Raw genomic sequence first — 22696 nt, 5'->3', positions numbered from 1 at the left:
ATATGTAAAGTTGTGGGGAAGCAAAGTATAGTGATGCAGCTTGAGGGTACTGATTTGAAATGTCTGCAGAGTGAAATATCTGGGTGACTGGATCCTGGTGTGCTAACTTTGAATGTGTGAGTCTTTCACCTTACCAATAACAGAAACTCTAGGTGTCCTGGAGAGGCAAATATTGCCATTTTAGCTAGGGAATATCTAGAAATAGCTCGTTTTTCACTCTTCCTAGAGTGAATAACCAGTGGCGTTCTACTTCTGGACTTCATCCTAGAACACTATTGACAAAGACATCAGTCTGTTTTTCAATAAGGAAATGTTTCTGTCACTTTTGGTTTATTCTCTTGAATTTTTCTATAAAGAAATCATCTTCTTTAGCTATTTTACCGAGGCATAATGACTGTCTCTTCCTTTCATTCAATCAGATCACATTTATCGAGCAACAATTAGTGCCGGCATTATGCTTATTTTTTAAATTGAAGTTATTTCATCCTTTGCATAGTCTTACTTTTATAGATCCTAAAAGTATATTTAATCTTATTTTTCTCATTGTTCTGTAACTATCTCACTTCTTGCTTTCTTCTAGTCTGAAATCATACTGAAGACATTAACACCCAAATTCTGTTCTTTTTTCACTTGGAAGTTATGCCATTATTTTTGCTGAGTTAAAAAAAATTAAAATGATATATCCTAAGTATTGTTTTAAAATAACAATAAGTTCTCTGAATTTAACAGCTTCCTTACTTTTCGCTCTTCTTGATCATTTACAACCCCTCTCTGAACTCCTTGAAGTAGACCTAAAATGCTTTTGGTTTTGCAGTTAGATGGGGTAAAATGCTCTGAAGCCTTTTTCCACTTATTTTTGTTTTGCATGAAAAAGAAGTGATTATGTTTTATACCTCCGGTTAACACAAAAATGAGCAAGCAAATACGATGTCGCTTGACCTCATTCTTTATTGCTTGTTGTCCCAACATCATTATTAATAGTGCTTCCTTTTACTCATAAAAGTGTCCTAGTTTGCATATTATATCATATGATCTCTTCATGTATAACACATATTCTTTTGCATTTATATTTCCTCCATTCTTCAGTCTTCATATTAATTAGTGTTCAGGAATAATTTGGAGTTTTGCATTTGCCGTTAGGTTCAATACCGAGAAAATTTCAACAAAGAGAAGGGCAAGACGCCAAAATACAATCCAAAAGAAAGCCAGCTCTACAAAGTCATGAAAGATGCTAATAACCTCGCAAGTGAGGTATGTTTTCTTTAATTGTGGTAAAATATATAACATGAAATTTGCCATTTTAACTATTTTTCAGTATACAAATCAGTGGAATTAATTACATTCAAATCTTGTTCAACTACCACCATTATTTCCAAAATGTTTTCATCACCGCAACCAGAAACTGTGTAACTATTAAGCAATGACTCTCCATTCTCTTCTCCCTTGAGCCCCTGGTAACTTCTAATCTACATTCTATTCCTGTGAATTTGCCTACTAGAGATTTCATATAAGTGGAATTATACAATATTTGCCCCTTTTTGTCTGGCTTATTTCACTTAGCATAATGTTTTCAAGATTCTTCCATGTTGTAGTATGTGTCAGAGCTTCATGCCTTCTTAGGGTAAATAATATTCCATCATATTGATATACCACATTTTGTTTATCCATTCGTCTGTCAATGGACATTTAAGTTGTTTCCACTTTTTGGCTACTGTGAATGAAGTAGCGTTCTTCATCAACGTCTCCAGCTTGTTTCAGGATGGGTTATCTTATTATGGTCTCCTATTTACATGATTTTCTTTTTCCCCTTAACATACAGGTTAAGTATAAGGCTGACCTGAAGAAACTTCACAAACCTGTGACTGACATGAAGGAATCTCTGATAATGCATCATGTCCTGAATACAAGCCAACTTGCCAGTTCTGTAAGCTCAACCATTTGCTTCAGAAACAGCCTGTTTCATTCATTCGCAATTAAATTCCCCCTCTGAGCTCACATGCATCTCCTTCTCTGCCACTGAGACACCAGATTTATTAGAAAGCTCTTCTTTTGTTTGAGTGCATTCTTTCAAATTACAGCATCAGTCTACGAATTCTCCACTAACTATAACGCCTCTCAGAATATAAAAATGCTGCTATTTTTAGAATATTTGAACTGTTTTTCCCCAATTAATCAGCTGCTTTTCTCCTTCTAAGGACATAGAATTACCATTTGAAATAATTTCCTTCACTTCTAACTTTTCACTTTTAAAACCTGCTTTGAATAAGCCGTATAACCTAAGTGTTTACAGCCTGTATTAACTGACAATGCTGAACGTGGACCTTCATTCTTTAAAACTTTTTCTTAACCCCCTATTTAGTGTTTGCTAATTTTAATTTGGTCTTGATGATCCAGCTTTGCAAATGTCTAGTCTAAAGAGGAGAAATAGGAGTGCTGAGCAGTTTTTCCCTCAACATGCCTTTTTTGCCACCTTCCCCTCAGTACCAGTACAAGAAGAACTATGAGAAGAGTAAAGGCCACTACCACACAATCCCCGATAATCTGGAGCAGCTTCATTTAAAAGAGGCCACAGAGTTACAGAGTATAGTAAGTTGATCAAGACTGACTTTTTTCCTACTGCACATTCATCTATGATGTCAAAAACTTTCATGGATTCCCTCCCAGACAGCACTTATACCTGTAGTGACCATTGCTTGAGAAAATGCCCAAAGATATAAGGGGCTTTGAATTTTGCAACATTGGGAAACAAAATTTTCTTTTATAAATGATAACAGCATCTACATGTATTGGAGAAAACGTGCATATACATGCAATATGTGTTATTGACGTCACTGACAGATTACCATAACTTATATTACAAGGAAGAGAAACCTCTTACAATAACCCTACTATGCCCCCGTGAATCTGTACCCCAGGTTAGGAAACATTGCAACAAAAGATAGGGAGCCTTAGGAGAGTTTTAAGCAGAGAAGTGATATGATCAGACCAACCATTGAAGTAGTCGCTGGGTGTTTAAGAAATTGCAAAATCTGTAAAATAATTAAGATTATCAGAGGAAAGAACTCAGAGAATGAGCTTACTATCACATGAACTCCTGTATGACAAATTCAGCATTATTTAGGTCACCTGTTGGGCATTAACCAAGAAGCCTAAATTGTTAGAAACATCCTCACGTCATCTGTAAAGCAGCACCTGCCCCCAGACCTTTATTCTAATGTTTTGTTAGAAGAAAAAGAGCTGAGACTGAGAATTGCCATTAAGGTGCTGCGGGAACCAGAGCCTCTGCCTCGCTGTCTTTCAGTTTCTCCTCTGTAAAATATGAATGTCTGTATGGCTCCCCTCATTCCTAATCATGTTAGAAGATAAGGAGATTGTATTTGTAAAACAGCGTTGGGGGTCTTTTGAGAATGTTAGATTTATTAGTAAGTCAGTTCACATGTAAACTAGGTTTCATTTTTATACCAATTTATATTATCTGCATTAAATATGTGACCAGTTATGACCCAGATAGAGTTATTGACTTATAAATAAAGTTGCAGGCATTATCCATTAAAGCAAGACCTCAGGCCTCTGATAAAAGTTCTTATGAAAGGAAAACTGGAGGTTTTTATTAGAAATATTGACTAATACTATGGTTAAAATGTTCACATCTGCACATATCAAATGTTATCAAACCAAGCTCATTTTGCCCACTGCACAGTATGCCAATCACTGAGACAACAAATGTGCAGCAGAGAAAGGGTTTATTTACAAGGCAGCCAAGTGAGGAAACAGGAGAACAAGTGTCAAATCCACCTCCTTGAAAATGAGGATTAGGGATATTTATGGGATGAAGGGTAGAGCGGTCCAAAGCATGGGATTGCTGATTGGAGGTAAGGAGTAGTGAGGTAATTGATGATCTGCACAAGTGTAGACAAACTTCATGGCTCTTCAAGGGATGCATGGTCACAAAATGGTGGCATTAGCATAATCCGAGGATGGAGTTTTCAGCCCCTGGCATCAAGGGGTCACCTACTGGGCATTTGCACAGGCCTAGTTGATGAGTCGATGGTCTTAACTGGTCCTGAACTGGACAAGGAGTTGACTTTCAGTTTCTGAAAAACAACTTAAACACTCATTATCATGGTGACATAAGGCCTCAGAAATGTTATCTATAAGGAATCTAGTGGGAGTCTGATAATATATTGCTTATCTACATGACTTTTAAGAATAATCATTAATGGCTATCTGGCCACTGGCCTAACAAATCTTGGTCAGTCTTCTCTATGGGTGATTTTCCCATGCATTTCCTTGTATCAACATTTCTCTCAGCTGATTTTTCTGTGACGATTCTTTTGTCTCCTTGAATTGAACATAAATCCTGGTTACGCCTTGCAGATAGTAATAGTGTTTGCCCCCCAGGCAGCTACAAAAAGGTTCTGAATCTGAACACAACAGGAAACTGTTCTGAGTGGCAATGAAATGCTACCCATTAAACATAATGTATCAGTTGAAAAATACTATCCCTAAACTGGTCTCTGTCTGTGAATTGAGCAGAAGAGAGATATCTAATAAGGCTTTTCATCACTAGGTGAAATACAAAGAAAAATATGAAAAGGAACGAGGAAAGCCCATGTTGGACTTTGAAACACCAACATACATCACTGCCAAAGAGTCTCAGCAAATGCAAAGTGGGGTAAGTCCTAGAAAAACACACCACACGACAAAGATGCTATCAGACTGATGAAAACCAACTCTGCCCACAAATGTATCCAGCCTTCTGTCATCCAAAAGTTGTTGATGACAGACTGTTTAACATGATCACTAAAATATTTTTCATCTCAGAAATCCTATGGTTCAGTTACAAAAAATGATCTGAATCGTAAACATTTACCACGTATGTTTTATTTTGACTATCATTTTCATAGAGTTATATTCCTCTGCAAAGACCCACCATTAGCTTTGGATTGCTCTTCTCTTAATGGGAAGCCTCAAGCCAAACAAAAGGAGATTAGTGATCAAGATGTTTATTAAAATATTGAAAGTCAAGATGCCACATTTCCTATTCTAAAAATGTAAGCAGAGGCATCTAAAAATTTTCTTTTCTCTTTGTTAACCAATATAGAGAAGAATGGAATCATATTTTGAATCTTAGAAAGTATTTTTATTGGGAAACAGGCTTATTTTGGATTTCTTTTTGCCTTTCCACCATGGGGCATATCTCCAATTATAAAGATAAATGGTTCTTAATAAAAGTAGCAATTTGTGGAGCTTCCTAGTATATAAAATGGCCAGAAAATCAAAAGTTTAAAATAGTTTCAAAAAATTGGTGAATCTTAGAAAAAGATCTATGGGAGTTTCTTGTACTATTCTTGCAACTTTTCTGTAAATTTAAAATTCTTTCAAAATTAAAAATTACAAAAATTGAATTCCAACATTTATTCCAAGCCTCCCAGTGAGACAGCCTAGTCCAGGGATTGGAGAGGAGGTAGGGGAGTGTGTGGCCCTTTCTCTCGGCAGTGGACAAAGCCTAAGGATTTCTCTGTGCCTCATTGTCCACTTTATCTATTCAATGATTAAAAATAATAGGTCACCATTATGAAAAAGTCCCAATATGCATTCAGTTCTCCCAAGATTTTCTTCCCCTGGGTTGTTTTATTTTCCCTTTGAGTCTCTTACTTCTAGCTCAAAAGTAAAATCTTTTGTTGCCTTAAGAAAAAAGTTATCAGGAGAGATGACAATGGATTCAGAGGCTTGATGGCATATCCGTCCTCCCACTCTTGCAGCCGGCCAGCTCCAGTCACAATATTAGACAGGTGAATGAGGAACCCAACAAAATGTCTCAACCTCTGAGTCACCTTAACTCCAGATAAAGTATTTCCAGAACAATTAGGCACATTTCAAATGTGCGACCATTAGCAGAACTATGATCAAGTTAAGAGGCCACACGTAGACAGAAAATGTTATAATTTGTTTCTTCCTAGGATTGAGAAATAAATTGTAATAAAGATTCTTTTGTAACTTGTCTTTCCTTCCTACTCACATTAGAAAGAATATAGGAAAGAGTATGATGAGTCCATTAAAGGCAGAAACCTGACTGGCCTGGAGGTCACACCAGCTTTATTACATGTCAAATATGCAACCAAAATAGCCAGCGAGGTAGTGCCCACGTGGTCTTTTCTTTCCCTCTTGATCTAAATAATTGCACTAATGACACTCATCAATGTCTTCCTTCTACCATTTTCATCACCACCTAACTTTGTGGGTTTCAAGTTGAGTTCACATGTTTGGTACTACCACCTAATCTATTACCCATGTTCATTCTAATTTTTTAATTGAATACCTAATAAAATGTGCTTACTTTAGCATTCTACTAATTTCTAGTTTCTTATTTGATATTTAATATTAACTGATGAAGCTTGTACCCTGACTTTATTCATATCTTTAATTACTAAACTATAACTATTTAAAATTGGAAGGTTGTTTTGTCTTTTGTGTTTTTGGCTCTTCACCTAAGAGCAATCATCCAAGCTTTCTTGTCAGCGTTGTTGCTTTTATTTTGTGATATAGAAAGAATACAGGAGAGATCTAGAGGAAAGCATCCGTGGGAAGGGTCTCAGTGAAATGGAAGACACACCTGACATGCTAAGAGCCAAGAATGCCACTCAAATCCTCAATGAGGTGGGCCCACAGCCAACCGTACGCACACAATTAACAGAGCATCTTCTCCTTTCCAGCCAAGTAACACGAAAAAACCAGAGAAGAGAAAAAAAAGGGGTTTTGAATGTCAGATTCTACATCCATCATGGTTACTAACCATTAAGTGAAATATATCTCAATTTCTGATGAGTTAATATTATAACAGTCTGTGTGTATAGTGGCTATCATAATCTGTTATTTATCTAATAGTATTTGATTTAACCTTGATCTTTTTGGTGTGCTTGTTTAAATTAAAACACCACACTGGAGTGGCGTGCACTGAAGTTCAGTCCTAGTTATGTAGCAAACCAGATGTAAGATCTGCTTTATACTTTAGTTTATTAACTGGAGAATGCTAAAAGTGTTCAAAAGCAGGCCTTATGTTGATTCATGTTGACGTGAGTAGAACAGCTTCCTAAAGTGGGCTTCCGTAGTCGCCACTCCATCCTACCACATGGAATGGTGAAGGTGAACACTAACAACTGAGGTGGCATGTTATGTGGATTTACAGTCACTCTGTACATTCATCGTCTAGCTGTGGAAATTTGGTAACTTTTTTTTTAATGCTCTTATAGAAAGAATATAAGAGAGATCTGGAGCTGGAAGTCAAAGGAAGAGGCCTGAATGCCATGGCCAATGAAACTCCCGATTTTATGAGGGCAAGGAATGCAACTGATATTGCCAGTCAGGTCAGTGTTACATGTCAATCTTTCAAAAAAGTAGTTGCAATTACACGGACACAGTGTTGTCCTTCTATTATCTTACTTGTTGATCAATGACAGTCAAATGCATATAGTGGCCTTCTTCCTGGTGGAACCCGTTCCAATAGAAGGACCAGGGCCCCTTTGCCAGACCTGCTTTCATCTGCCTTTCCAAGTCCGTAGCCACAGGAGATGTTCAGAGCAAGGGGCAGATGTTGGGGAACCAAACAGCTGTTTGGAGCTGGGGTGGACTCTGACATCCTGGCCTTGTTTCTTAGTCAATACATTCCCCATTTGGCACCAAGAATTCCTTGCTTAGAATATTTGGAAAGTTCTGTCTTTCCCTCCTTTCAAGGCCTAAATTTAAAACACAATTTTTAAGCATCCTACATTGTCTAATACTGATTGGTGCAGATCTTTTGCTTACTTGTCCTGCTTCTGGTTCTTATGTGTGTAAACAATCCATGCCTTACTATCTGTTGATTATCTCACTGCTTTCCCATCACCTTCCCCCTGCCCACCCCATGCCCAACTAAATAGTAATTCTTTCAACAGCTAGTACTCAACCTTTCTTTTTGAATCTCTCTCTTTAGTGTAAAGCTATAAACACAATAGGAAAAAAATATCTGTTGAATGTCAAATGAATGAATCCTTTGGAAAAGAAATATTGATCACCTCTTAAACTAATTCAACAAATATTGTACACATTGTAAATATTTATGCAATTGTTGAATGTTCTTTTGCAGATTAAGTATAAGCAATTAGCAGAAATGGAAAAAGCCAATTTCACTTCTGTGGTTGATACTCCAGAGATCATTCATGCCCAACAAGTCAAGAATCTTTCAAGCAAGGTAAGGACATTCATCAGAATATCACTCATTGACCCCAATCATGAGGAACAAAAGTCTTTCCATTAATACCTAAGTAGGTTCTTTCCATACATAATTTTTCCCAGTAAAAGAGAAGGAATTCATCTATGATGCAAGTTAGTGTCAGAGTTGAGATTTCTGTATCAGAATTAAAATAGATTACATGATGGAATATTAAGGTACTGAAGAACTATTACTTGGTACCACCCATAATTAATGAATCAATGTTTTAACATATAAAGTCTCATAATGTGGATGTAAAATTTGTGCGCAAATCTGAAAGAAACAAAGTAAAGAATCCACATTTGGATTATCACTGTCTTTAACAAGATTGAGATTATATAGTCAAGACCAACCACACAATCTAATCCTGATTCCTCCCAAGACAGATAACTCTCCGTCTTCCTACAAATAGAAAAATGAAGAAAAGTAGGATGTCCTTCATACACCAGGCTATACCCTCATTTGTTTTAATCTTCAATGATATCAGGAGTCTGTAATTTATTTGAGTAACCCCAAATTAGAATTTTTGCTTGTCTTCTGATCAGTGAGTTCTAAAGGAGTAGTTACCTCACCTGGCTATGCTTTACAAACACCTGGGAATGTAGATTTTTCTGGCCCCACTCTGGAATTTTGAAGCTAGTAAGCTCTGATTTAAGCCCTGGATATCTGTTTTTATTTGTTTGTTTTGTTGGTCTTAAACAAATGGACAGCTAGTTATTTTTTCAGTAAAAATGGGTTTATTTGGTATCAGCAAAGAATTGCAGTTCAAGGTCTGCAACCATGGGGAGCCCCGTGCAAGTCCGCCAGCAGCAAGGGAGGAGAAACTCTTTCATAGAGGGGAGAGGAAGTTGGGAGGGCTATTGTAAACAAAGAGTCCCCTGGAGGAATTGGGAGTTTGATGTGTAGTGGCCTTTCTTTGACTGAGTAACGACAGTCTCTCATTGGCTGAACTTCTTGCTGGTCAAGAAGAGGAAGTCATTCTTCCTGTTGAATGTGAGAGCTTCCCCTTTTGGCCTCCCAACTCCAGCTTAATGAGGTTTCTGTTTATTAATTTGACAGTTTGCTTGTCTGTACTCTCCACAGACGATCTCTTAATGACCAATCAGGTTGGGGAAATCATGGACTTAAAACTTTTATTAGCAACATGTAATTTTATATTATAAATATAGACATGAAAGATAGTTATTACTAGAGAGTGGTTTAATTAGGAAACAAACATATTTAAATGGGAAAAATGAACCTTTTATTTGAGGGCGGGTGGGAGAGAATTTTATTACCAAAATTATATGGGCCCCAAACTACCATGTTGTGTTCACTGGGGGAACCAGGGAGACCAACACTCGGGGCCTGAGTCTCCAGCCTTACAACCTTCTGCCTTTTTACATTGCTAATCTTTAAGGAAAACCTCAGAGTGCAGGCCTGTTCCGGGCAGGGATTAAGCCACTTACTCTGCTTCCTGGGGTTTCCCCTGGCTAGTTCCTTTGGCTGGTTCCCCAAGGCGGAAGATATGGCCAGGCAGATTACTTCCTTCCCAGTTTAGAGTAGCATTTGCCTCTGAGTGATGGAATGGTGCTGGTTCTTTCTACAAAACTGATTCTCGGTGTCCAATAAGAGAGTATGTATCTTATAACTTCTAACTTCATACTTGGGGGTTAATGTAAGCAGTGTGAGCTGACCCACAAGTTCAGGATAATATACTAAATACTTCTTAATGCTGGGGGGTCTGGGACTCTTTCCTCTCAGAATACCCGCAAGTTCCAAGTGCAGACCAATCACCTCTCTCAGTGACTAGCACTCGCTCTGCAAACCATTAAGGCAGCTTCTGCTTAATCTTAAAACAGAACGGAGGACTAGTTCTACCTTTTTCCCAGGACAAGGAGAACTGTTTGCCTTACATTTGCATAACTAAGAAGAGTCATTCAGGTGACTTGTTCCTGTACAAAAATATCTGTTCCTGGTGAACTGCCCTCTCCTTTCAGAAATCTGCTTTAACTGGCTTCCTGTTTATGTGATCAAAATTTAGGCAGAAATCTCTTGTTGGTTGAAACTACTTCTTTGTTGTGTTTGAGGAGGTTAAATTTTTCGACACTTACAAATGAAATTTGTGTATAATATAATTTAGGTAGACAGAGATAGATAAATAGAAAGAATGAATAGTTTATGCCTATTACAAAAGTGGCTAGTCTCTTTCCTCAGCCCTCAGCTCTATAAACTCAAACTTCCCGGAAAAGAGGGAGAAACTGGAGCTAAATAAAGCTAGAGAGAAACATGGAAAGACTTATTGACAAATGATAGAAGAAAAATCAGACTCTGAGACAGAGTGAGTAGGTGCTCCACAGCAAAGAAGAACTGGAAATACTTAGTTTAGTCGTGGGGCTTGACTGCTAAGTGTCTGCGAGAAGAGCAGCCCCTCTGGGCACATCTCTACCGCCAAAGGCCAGGCAGGGGCAGGAAAGCCCAAGAAAAGTGATGGCTGGCTCAGAGCATCTTGGCTGGTCAGTTGGTCAGTCAGCTGAACATAGAGGGGGCCCCAAGTCTGTTTGGTAGAGCTGCCGGTTCTGCCACACTGGTTTCTGCAGCATCAGAGTTGTGTTCTGGAAGCGCCTGCTGGGCCTGCCATCCTGCTCAGTCTCATAGCCAGGAACCCCAACCACACCTGCTCAGACCTCAGGGAAAATCTCCTCGTCACCAGCTAAGGTGGGCTTTTGGAGGTCTGGTGGATGGCTCTTAACCCTCCTGCTTTTCTCCACCTGCCTGTTGTCTGGCTCCATCCAGTTCACTGTAGGTATCCCCATCTCCCTGCCAGCAGCCTAGTTACTGTCACCTCCCTCATGTGGACCAGCCAGCAAGGGCCTCCCCTGCCAGCTTTACCATGACAGTGGGTCCTATTAAATGTCCAGGCTCAGTTCTCCTGGAAAGGAAAGGCATAGCACTCACTGACCAAAAGGGCTCTGCTTTATAACTTCTAACATCCTTGAACAGTTAAGAAAATACAAAGTGCTTTCCCTCTGCTGAGCAGGAAGGGCTATTTTAGGTCCCATTGGCCCATATCCGTGTGGAGCTCACCATCCTTATTTTTTGGAATCTATTTCCAGAAAAAATACAAGGAAGATGCAGAGAAATGCATGTCATATTATGAGACGGTCTTGGACACCCCAGAGATGCAAAGAGTCCGGGAGAACCAAAAGAATTTCAGCCTTGTAAGTTTTTATTGAATCGAAGACACAGCCCACTGGTACCTGGGATGAGGCAGGGCGAGGAGGATGCCTCTGGGCACACACACTTGAGTATCCCACCTGCAATGGGGCTACGGAGCAGCCCTCCACAGCTCCCACCCACGGCCCAGGGAATGGGCGCTCCCGTCTTCTCTGGGCTCACCTTATATTTCAACCCCAAATCATAGCATGAGGGACCCATCTGTCACTTTGTTGATGGCTTCCTGTCATTGAATATGAGCTATCACCATCGTCCATTTGTGGAGATGTCTGTCTTTTTCTAGGTTAATTCTAAGCAAAGGATACACTAAGAAAACCTAATCTGACATGTTACAAATTTTAGGGTTTTAAAAAATTAGTTTCTCCACAAAATTCTTATTAAAGAATTTCCCTTTGGCTATCAGACCATGATTATTGTGGCATAGAGATTCTTTTTTTAAATATGGGATTTTTAACTTCCTTTACACAATATAGGACAATTGAAATACAGGACAATTAAAAATATATAAAACCATGTTGAAATCTTAACAAGATGTTTACTCTTTCTTCATAGCTCCAATACCAGTGTGACCTTAAAAACAGTAAAGGAAAAATTACAGTTGTTCAAGACACGCCAGAAATACTGCGTGTTAAAGAAAATCAAAAGAATTTCAGCTCGGTATATTTATTATTCATTTTCCACTTACTGCTAACTAATAATTCCATCCTCCTCTTTAAAAATATTACTAGCCTCACGTTGATTCAGACAATTAACATCTAACCTCTTCAGTTAATACTAGTGGTTATTTGTTAAAATTCCTTGTAATTTGCTCTAAAATCATCACTCCTGACACCGTTTGAAATAACAACTTAAATTTGCTAACAAAGTAACTTTTCTTTCTTTTCCGTTTTTTAATCCCAGAGCAGTAACATGTGTTGTCTTGCTCCAGGAAGATGGATTCCTTTGTGACATTGTGATTTCTTTAATTATTCCTCCCCAAAATAACTGATTGATTTTGCATTTCCTTAATGGCCCTTGTGTTTCACATGGGAGGGCTTTTTTTTAATCAACATTTTCTGGGTTTTCACCTTCTCTATTAATACATTACGATGATCTTAAAAGAAATCTCAAGATCTGGAAAGTGCTCTATGTTGTATAAATGGTTTGAGTTACTGATGCTGACGTGGAAGACTTCAGACATTCTAGCACCTGCCTATGAACATTCTCTAGTGTCTTTTATTTTCACAGAAGCCATGTTTCCTAGTCTTTCTCCAGGAATTGCTGGGGTTTCCTTTCTTCTGTGTAACACTGTCCTGATTCTGAATGTCCAGGTTTTGTATAAAGAAGATGTCTCACCCGGAACAGCAATTGGAAAGACACCTGAGATGATGAGAGTGAAGCAAACCCAGGACCACATCAGCTCGGTAAAGACGCCCACCAGGGGCTCCCTTTCAATATTTTCTGCCTCCCTCTGATCATTTACATTGATGTCTGAGTTGCACTCAAAACCTTTGTCACCGGAAGCGGCTTAAGTTGCTAGAATACGTGCCTGTGGTTAGGGTCACCTCATAGTCCGTGCGGTGTCATGGCAGTTTTCATGAGAGGAGGTTGGATACGGAAAATGGAGAGGGTGGTATCCAAGCAAACCAGAGCTGGACAGTATTTAAAGCAGTAAAAACAGATTTTATTCAGGACTGTTGCAACAGGGGAAAAGAGACCTCAGTATAGAACTGGGCTCGATTCTGAATACAATAAGGATAAGTGAGAATTTATTGCCAGGGGTGGGTTGGTGGGGAAAGTATCCGTGAGTGGAAAACTAGTCAGAGAAAACATTAGCGGTAAGGGGCGGGGGGGGTGGGGGGGGCGGTTCTGGCTAAAGTGACCTAACAGGATTCCTGCCATAGGTGGGCCAGGGTGATCAGACTTCACTGGCGGGTGCAGGGTTGGGGGAGGGGGGGTGTGAGTGTGAGAAATTTGGTGAGATATTGAGTGTTGAGATATCAAAGGTGGGAGATTCTAGCTAAATCCTGACTTAGCAGGATTCTTTCTAAAATTGAGCAATGCAAAGATGGACGCGGAAGTCCAAAAGTTGAGGCCTAATTGGGAAGAGGATTCAGAGGAGCCTGACTAAATTTTGTCACTTTTAAGAATATGTTAGAATTGAAAACTTAACCTTTCTGGATATATGTGTGTGATATATCTGTCCTAGTCAAAGGAACTGCTGGGTTTAAAAACTTTGGAGTATACAAGAAACATAAGGGTCCATAGTCGAAGGATGGACCCCCAGCCCTACCCCATCCCTAACTTGACAGGAAAGAGACCAAGTGTCCTTGTCCTTGGCATTGTTCTCCTCTGACCCAATATCATTGGAATGGGGACCCATTCACACTAAGTAAAGAGCTCATGTTATTTAAATTGTAGAAATTGCAGGGCTACTAGTGAAGCACACGCCCATGTTGGAAAGAATAACTATCTAACATGTAATAATACCTTTCATTTCCCATTTTTATATCTGCAGGTGAAGTATAAGGAAGTGATTGGACAAGGAACTCCAATCCCTGACCTGCCTGAAGTGAAACGTGTCAAGGAGACGCAGAAGCACATTAGCTCGGTAGTGGCCCACAAAGTCAGCATGCGTTTGTGCAATCAGCCACGTCCCCATTGCTCCGCTAGCTCATCTCATCCCTCCTTCCTTCTCCCAAGGGCTTCCCGTACTTGGAGGATGGTGTGAATCCTCCCCCAGTCCTGAGAGGGGCGCTAGAGTTGCAACAGTAGATAAGAAACCTCTGTATTCACACAATCAAGGAGCAGAAGCGACTTGGCTTCTTGATTAATCATCATACTTGCAGTTTCTAGAGTAAACGTGCCAACAGTAGTAATAAGCTTATTGGGATGATCTCAAGTTAGTTAAGCAAAAGCATATACATACAAACATAAAAATAACATCAAATGAATTTTTATGTAGACATATACATGGATATGTACGCATGCGTGTGTCTCTCAGGACATCCTCTACAGTCCAGGAAGCCCCTGGGTAGACTGTGATTTCTCTGCAGCCTTCTCCACTCCCTTTCAAGATTTCTTGCCCTATATCCTCTACTGTCTCCTTGTAAACGCAGTGTACGTTTAAGGTGCTGGCTGTCACTTCCCCACAGGGTGTATTATATATTAAGCATGTTCTCTAGTAGGAATTTCAGGCATCTGTGCACAATGTGTCTGTGTGTGTCTGGAGGGGCGTTCTCCACACCTGAAATATTGGGTTAAACACGCATTTCTCCTGACCGTCTGTCTATCTAGCCCCGCCTCTGCACCTCCCCACCCCAAACACACACTTTCCTGTCCATAAACAGATTCTAAGCAATTGCTGGCTACCAGCAAGAGACTGGGTGAAGTTTGGGGAATAGTTTAGGGCCAATAAAAGGTGAGGACCTTGGTCTTAGAGATTCTCCTGGTCACAGGAGGACTGCACTCTCATTCAATTTCTACTAGAAGACACTTGCTATTTCTCTTGCAAGTCGTTCCTATAGTTTAGCCCCCATTCCCTTCTCCCTCCCTGCTCACACTCCAGCTTCCTTGTGGCACAAACTTCATTTAGAGTTTCATGTCCACTAAGCCAGGAAAACTAGCCCACAGCTCTTCTGTCGCTTTTGGTTGCAGCTTCTTGCCTTTCTCTGATTTTGTTTTGCTCTGCTGTCCCTGTTCAGTTCTACAGCCTAGCTGGGTAAAGAAACACAACTCTGTACCAAGGCAGTAGATTTTCAACAGTTCCTGAAAGTTTCCTAGCAAAACAATGATATCAGCACTAGTTTGTCAGTGACTTTAAGAATTAATCTGTGACGCAAACCCCTAGGTTTTTTGTGTTGCTCCCTAGCCCATGCTCCACACCCCATCCATTTAAAAGGAATCCATGCATTCCTTTAGGCTGACAACTCTGAGCATTGATAGGGAAGGAGGAAAGGAAGGAGGTAAAGAGGCTCAGAGGGTCCTTACTTGCTTCACTACAATTCACAATCCATTGACACTACTCCTAACAAATGAGGACTTGCCCCAGTTCAAACACTGGTTTACATGATCCAGCAATCATTAAACATTTCAGGGTAAGATGTTCTTGCTGAAAAAATAAACTATTTAAGTTTCACATTAAATGGACCTACAGGCTAGGGGCCAGCTAGCAATTTTCAGTAGAAATACAAAACAAACGGAAAATTCCCAACAACCCTAAAGGAATAGAGTATCACATGATTAGAAAATTTTAAACCAAGCGACCTATTTATTAAGTACAAATCTACTGTGGACTTAGTATATTCAAGGGCCTAATACTAGATATTATAAAGTGGCTAGATTTTTCTCACTGTTGAATTTATTACCACTATGTAATGCAGTCTAGGAATGCGCTGTGTTGACTATAGAAAATGCCTAATTTAGTAACCAGTGTTCATGGTAGTAAAATGACTACTTTTGAAGAGAGAACATACATGTTTGTGGAATTTCTTTTCCTTGTTCCTTGAGTGTCATATTTGAAAGTGAGATTGTTTTTGTGAGTTTCCACCAGATAGCCTACATGTAGCCGTAATCCAAAGGATTCATAGTCATTTTACCTTTTTTGGGTCTAATTATCTCCTACAGGTTATGTACAAAGAAAACTTGGGAACAGGCATTCCAACCCCTGTCACTCCAGAGATTGAGAGAGTCAAACGCAATCAAGAGAACTTTAGCTCGGTATTTACAAATATATCAAATAATAAGCTTTATTTCCCATTAAAAAAATTACCAGAATAACCCATCACCCTTTTTAAAAAGTAACATCTTAACAACAATTCTGTGTGCGTGTGTGTGCGTGTTTGTGTTATTACTTGACCCAAACCATTTAGACTTATATGAAGGGACTCACTTTTCTCATAGTAGTTTAACACTTTCAGCGACTAAGTGTGAACACTTAGATCTGAAATTCTGTAAGTAGAATTAACACAAGATTCCTCATCCTTATGCTCAGATCGGATAACTCACCGCTTTCCATTGTGCTTTTTCTTTCCCAGAATTAGCATTCTAGAATTCATCATTAAAACTATGAAGAAAAGAGTAAAAGCATTATCCTTACTAAATATTACTCACTAAAAAACTCCCTCCCCTCACGCCCCCCACCCCCACCTGCAAATGTCTCCCTTGTTTAATCTTTGTGCTTGTTTTGAATGTCTTCTGGGTACTTTCTTGTATCTCACAGGTTTTGTACAAAGAAAATTTGGGGAAAGGAACCCCAACACCTGTCACTCCAGAGATGGAGAGAGTCAAACGCAATCAAGAGAACTTTAGCTCGGTATTTCTTAGGGGGCAAAAAATTAAATCCCTGAATTCTTATTTGAAATAATATTTTTAACACATTACAAATATAGGATTTTTCTTCCTGTAAAATTACTAAATTCATTTAATGAAAATAATGATACCAAATAGTACCTGAGTTTTCAACCCAAATCTAACTTTACTTTACTTTACTTTAGTTTTTACTTTAGTTCTGGTGTGACATCTTAACTGTGTTTTTCCTAAAACTTAGCTGTTGATCCCTTTCCTCAAAAATCTATAATACTCAGCGTTTCTTTCCTCAAATCTCCCTCTCATAACACTAGGTGTTTCTAACTGGTGTGGACAAATCAAAAGTAAAATCTAACACCTCTTCAAAAAGGACAATGTTATTGGAATTTTATTGTATTTATTGTGGCTCTGTTTGATGTATATTTTGTGTTTGCAGCTTTTCTTAAAAGAATGCGATTCTTCAATATTTTCATTCAAAAGACAACATAGCAATTCATAGTAACTCAGAAATGCAAACTTACTTGGCTCAGATATCTTTTTGTACCCAAACAAGATATAAATGAGCTTTCTTTTGGAATATTTTCAGGGTCATTGAAAGCTAATATTTATTTAGATTTTAGTATTTATTACTATTTATCTTATTCCCCCAAAGCTTTCTCTCCCTCTCTCTCTTCCTCTTTATTTTGGTTCCCTAATTTAGAGTTACCAACAATTCATTATGGGAATTAGTTTCAATTAACTTGAACGCTATTTAATAAGGCCTAATCCTTCTGTCTTTGAGAGAAGGCCTACATCAGACAGTGATTCCTGCCTGCAGCCCGGCAGCTGAGTCTGTATTAATGCCACTTAGAGACAGACATTGTAGTGCGTGTGACTTAATGTCCAAAGGTGGTCTATCCTGTTTCTGTGTCTTGAAGTTATTAGGCCTCTTTTACATCCTTATGAAAACAAACAGAAATACTTGCAGAGACTATTTTAAAAGTCTACCTAAAGGATGGTTCCAGGCTGATTGGATTGTTGGTTTTGTGCACACAGATTTTGTACAAAGAGAACTTGAGCAAGGGGACTCCCCTACCCGTCACTCCAGAGATGGAGAGAGTCAAACGCAATCAAGAGAACTTTAGCTCGGTATATCTTAGGGGGCAAAAAATTAAATCCCTGAATTCTTATTTAAAATAATATTTTTAACACATTATAAACATAAGCTTTTCTTCCAGTAAAATTACTAAATTCATTTAATGAAAATAATGATACCAAATTGTCCCTCAGTTTTCAACCCAAATCTAACTTTAGTTTTTACTTTAGTTCTGGTGTGACATCTTAACTGTGTTTTTCCTAAAACATAGCTGTTGATCCCTTTCCTTAAAAATCTATAATACTCAGTGTTTCTTTCCTCAAATCCTTCTCTCATAAACTAGGTGTTTCTAACTGGTGTGGACAAATCAAAAGTAAAATCTAACACCCTTTCAAAAAAGACAATGTTATTGGAATTTTACTTGTACTTGTTGTGGCTCTATTTGATGTATATTTTGTGTTTGCAGCTTTCCTTAAAAGAAGGTGATTCTTAAACATTTTCATTCAAAAGACAACACAGCAATTCATAGTAACTCAGCAATGCAAACTTACTTGGCTCAGCTATCTTTTTGTACCACGCAAGATATAAATGAGCTTTCTTTGGGAATATATTCAGGGTCACTGAAAGCTAATATTTATTTAGATTTTAATATTTATTACTATTTATCTTATTCCCCCAAAGCTTTCTCTCCCTCTCTCTCTTCCTCTTTCTTTTTGGTTCCCTAATTTAGAGTTACCAACAACTCATTATGGGAATTAGTTTCAATTAACTTGAACGCTATTTAATAAGGCCTAATCCTTCTGTCTTTGAGAGAAGGCCTACATCAGACAGTGATTCCTGCCTGCAGCCCGGCAGCTGAGTCTGTATTAATGCCACTTAGAGACAGACATTGTAGTGCGTGTGACTTAATGTCCAAAGGTGGTCTATCCTGTTTCTGTGTCTTGAAGTTATTAGGCCTCTTTTACATCCTTATGAAAACAAACAGAAATACTTGCAGAGACTATTTTAAAAGTCTACCTAAAGGATGGTTCCAGGCTGATTGGATTGTTGGTTTTGTGCACACAGATTTTGTACAAAGAGAACTTGAGCAAGGGGACTCCCCTACCTGTCACTCCAGAGATGGAGAGAGTCAAACGCAATCAAGAGAACTTTAGCTCGGTATATCTTAGGGGGCAAAAAATTAAATCCCTGAATTCTTATTTAAAATAATATTTTAACACATTATAAACATAAGCTTTTCTTCCAGTAAAATTACTAAATTCATTTAATGAAAATAATGATACCAAATAGTACCTCAGTTTTCAACCCAAATCTAACTTTAGTTTTTACTTTAGTTCTGGTGTGACATCTTAACTGTGTTTTTCCTAAAACATAGCTGTTGATCCCTTTCCTTAAAAACCTATAATGCTCAGCGTTTTCTTCCTCCGATCCTCCTCTCATAACACTAGGTGTTTCTAACTGGTGTGGACAAATCAAAAGTAAAATCTAACACCCTTTCAAAAAGGACAATGTTATTGGAATTTTACTTGTACTTGTTGTGGCTCTGTTTGATGTATATTTTGTGTTTGCAGCTTTCCTTAAAAGAATGTGATTCTTAAACATTTTCATTGAAAAGACAACACAGCAATTCATAGTAACTCAGCAATGCAAACTTACTTGGCTCAGCTATCTTTTTGTACCACGCAAGATATAAATGAGCTTTCTTTGGGAATATTTTCAGGGTCACTGAAAGCTAACATTTCTTTAGCTTTTAATATTTATTAATATTTATTTTATTCCCCCAAACTTTTCTCTCTGTCTCTCTGTCTTTTGGTTCCCTAATTTAGAGTCACCAACAACTCATTATGGGAATTAGTTTCAATTAACTTGAACGCTATTTAATAAGGCCTAATCCTTCTGTCTTTGAGAGAAGGCCTACATCAGACAGTGATTCCTGCCTGCAGCCCGGCAGCTGAGTCTGTATTAATGCCACTTAGAGACAGACATTGTAGTGCGTGTGACTTAATGTCCAAAGGTGGTCTATCCTGTTTCTGTGTCTTGAAGTTATTAGGCCTCTTTTACATCCTTATGAAAACAAACAGAAATACTTGCAGAGACTATTTTAAAAGTCTACCTAAAGGATGGTTCCAGGCTGATTGGATTGTTGGTTTTGTGCACACAGATTTTGTACAAAGAGAACTTGAGCAAGGGGACTCCCCTACCTGTCACTCCAGAGATGGAGAGAGTCAAACGCAATCAAGAGAACTTTAGCTCGGTATTTCTTAGGGGGCAAAAAATTAAATCCCTGAAATCTTATTTAAAATAATGTTTTTAACACATTATAAACATAAGATTTTCTTCCAGTAAAATTACTAAATTCATTTAATGAAAATAATGATACCAAATTGTCCCTCAGTTTTCAACCCAAATCTAATTTTAGTTTTTACTTTAGTTCTGGTGTGACATCTTAACTGTGTTTTTCCTAAAACTTAGCTGTTGATCCCTTTCCTTAAAAACCTATAATGCTCAGCGTTTTCTTCCTCAGATCCTCCTCTCATAACACTAGGTGTTTCTAACTGGTGTGGACAAATCAAAAGTAAAATCTAACACCCTTTCAAAAAGGACAATGTTATTGGAATTTTATTGTATTTATTGTGGCTCTGTTTGATGTGTATTTTGTGTTTGCAGCTTTTCTTAAAAGAAGGTGATTCTTAAACATTTTCATTCAAAAGACAACAGCAATTCACAGTAACTCAGAAATGCAAACTTACTTGGCTCAGCTATTTTTTTGTACCATGCAAGATATAAATGAGCTTTCTTTGGGAATATTTTCAGGGTCACTGAAAGCTAATATTTATTTAGATTTTAATATTTATTACTATTTATCTTATTCCTCCAAAGCTTTCTCTCCCTCTCTCTCTTCCTCTTTCTTTTTGGTTCCCTAATTTAGAGTTACCAACAACTCATTATGGGAATTAGTTTCAATTAACTTGAACGCTATTTAATAAGGCCTAATCCTTCTGTCTTTGAGAGAAGGCCTACATCAGACAGTGATTCCTGCCCGCAGCCCGGCAGCTGAGTCTGTATTAATGCCACTTAGAGACAGACATTGTAGTGCGTGTGACTTAATGTCCAAAGGTGGTCTATTCTGTTTCTGTGTCTTGAAGTTATTAGGCCTCTTTTACATCCTTATGAAAACAAACAGAAATACTTGCAGAGACTATTTTAAAAGTCTACCTAAAGGATGGTTCCAGGCTGATTGGATTGTTGGTTTTGTGCACACAGATTTTGTACAAAGAGAACTTGAGCAAGGGGACTCCCCTACCTGTCACTCCAGAGATGGAGAGAGTCAAACGCAATCAAGAGAACTTTAGCTCGGTATTTGGGAGAAAGCTCCTTTAACTCGATATTAAAAAAATAATAATACCTTTCCATAAAACCAAAATTCTCACTATTAGTCCCTTTAAAATAATCAATTTAACAACTTCTTTTTTTTTTTTAATTTCAACTGAATCCTTCTGTTTTCCAGATCTTTTACTCACCATTTGACTCTAACGCTTTATACTTTCTGTAATAGTCCCTTAAAACTTTTAATTGGTTCCTTTCCTTCTCTTTTCACCCTTTATGTTACTTCTGGGAATTTTAAACTTCATTGATGTCCAAAAAACCCCATGTAACTCTTATTTACTTGGAACTTTTTTTATTCAATGTTTCTGGCTTAGTCTTGCAAGAAAAGACAGTACCCGAGGCCACACGTAGAAATGGGGCTCTTGCCTGGGAACAGGGGTTACCTTAACATACATCCTGTTTGAATAAACAGCAGCACTGAGAAAGAAAATGGCTCAGTGTTGGAACCCAAAGCAGTCTTATCTTGATACTTGTCCTAAACAAGCAATTCCACAAGCAGAAATCCAGACCCTCTGATTTTTTTTAAATACACAAATCAGAACATGATCTTATATTTAACGTTATTTTCTCTTTTATTAACACTGTTGTTGCTGAAAAACTCTATAATACTCAATATTCTGTGAAACTTCTATGTGAGGATCTTACATTCACTTATGCTTGAGATGGAGAATCAAACGTCATTAGGAAAATTTAGCTTGATTTTTTTAGTGGGTGGGGGAAGTTGGATCCAAAATGCTTTTTAATTGTCAGTTTAAATAATTTCTGAAAGTTTGATTCTTTCACATAATTAGATCAGTAACTTTCTTTGGTCCCACTGTCTTTTTGTTTTGTTTTCCTTTGTTTTTAATTACTACTTACTAATGACCTTTTGATTTTGTCAAGTTTTCATGGTAAATTAATATTACTTTTGGAGTGGAATATTCACTGTTTTCCCTGTGGGTTTATTTTCATTATTATTCCTTTCTTTAGAAAGATTTGCATTAATTTTCAAAACTATTTTTAAATTATGTTCTTCTATATTAGAGTAAGTATATTATTGTATATATCTACTTGAGATCTTAATGATCCTGATGATCTTGGACAATTTCTTTTTTAAAGTTACAATTTGCATTAATTTTTACACAGGCTGCCTTTAGGCAAAATTGTCCAGTGGTGTATGCATAGACCCTTTAAGATATTATGGGAAATAAACAGAAGTACATATTAAAACACTGACTTTTAGACTTGACCACTTTTCTACAACTTGATTTTACTCAGCAAAGGCCAATTTCGCCATATTGCATTGATTTAGTCTGGGGTTTTAAATATCTGTTGTTCTGTAAAACAGGTGTTCTGTGTAGGGAAAATAAATATTTGCCAATCTAATTAAAAATCATCTTTCTGTTGTAGACTAAATACTCTTATATTATAAATTTTAGGCTCTCATAAAATTATTTGTATTTTTTTCCTTAATTCCTGACACAGGGAACAAACATTTAATA

The 22696-nt window shown here is 37.9% G+C and overlaps 1 protein-coding gene across 38 annotated transcripts in view; it reads left to right on the top strand.

Moving 5' to 3' along the window:
* Nucleotides 1-22696, top strand: part of NEB (nebulin) — a 214018-nt gene that overhangs the window by 179245 nt on the left and 12077 nt on the right. For 13 of the 38 annotated variants that reach the window (XM_070507735.1, XM_070507729.1, XM_070507725.1 and 10 more), the window contains exons 146-163: nucleotides 1141-1251; nucleotides 1820-1924; nucleotides 2482-2586; nucleotides 4571-4675; nucleotides 6028-6138; nucleotides 6550-6660; nucleotides 7254-7367; nucleotides 8126-8230; nucleotides 11347-11451; nucleotides 12020-12124; nucleotides 12778-12870; nucleotides 13965-14057; nucleotides 16073-16165; nucleotides 16668-16760; nucleotides 17789-17881; nucleotides 18894-18986; nucleotides 19990-20082; nucleotides 21093-21185. In XM_070507735.1, coding sequence (XP_070363836.1) covers nucleotides 1141-1251; nucleotides 1820-1924; nucleotides 2482-2586; nucleotides 4571-4675; nucleotides 6028-6138; nucleotides 6550-6660; nucleotides 7254-7367; nucleotides 8126-8230; nucleotides 11347-11451; nucleotides 12020-12124; nucleotides 12778-12870; nucleotides 13965-14057; nucleotides 16073-16165; nucleotides 16668-16760; nucleotides 17789-17881; nucleotides 18894-18986; nucleotides 19990-20082; nucleotides 21093-21185 — 1821 coding nt within the window. The remainder of the gene's footprint in view (nucleotides 1-1140; nucleotides 1252-1819; nucleotides 1925-2481; nucleotides 2587-4570; nucleotides 4676-6027; nucleotides 6139-6549; nucleotides 6661-7253; nucleotides 7368-8125; nucleotides 8231-11346; nucleotides 11452-12019; nucleotides 12125-12777; nucleotides 12871-13964; nucleotides 14058-16072; nucleotides 16166-16667; nucleotides 16761-17788; nucleotides 17882-18893; nucleotides 18987-19989; nucleotides 20083-21092; nucleotides 21186-22696) is intronic. The other 25 variants (XM_070507746.1, XM_070507742.1, XM_070507736.1 and 22 more) reach the window with 7 other exon arrangements.

The sequence above is a fragment of the Equus asinus genome, chromosome 4, assembly GCF_041296235.1.
Source record: "Equus asinus isolate D_3611 breed Donkey chromosome 4, EquAss-T2T_v2, whole genome shotgun sequence".
Classification (NCBI taxonomy): Eukaryota; Metazoa; Chordata; class Mammalia; order Perissodactyla; family Equidae; genus Equus; species Equus asinus.
This window is presented reverse-complemented; position numbering and strand designations above follow the sequence as displayed.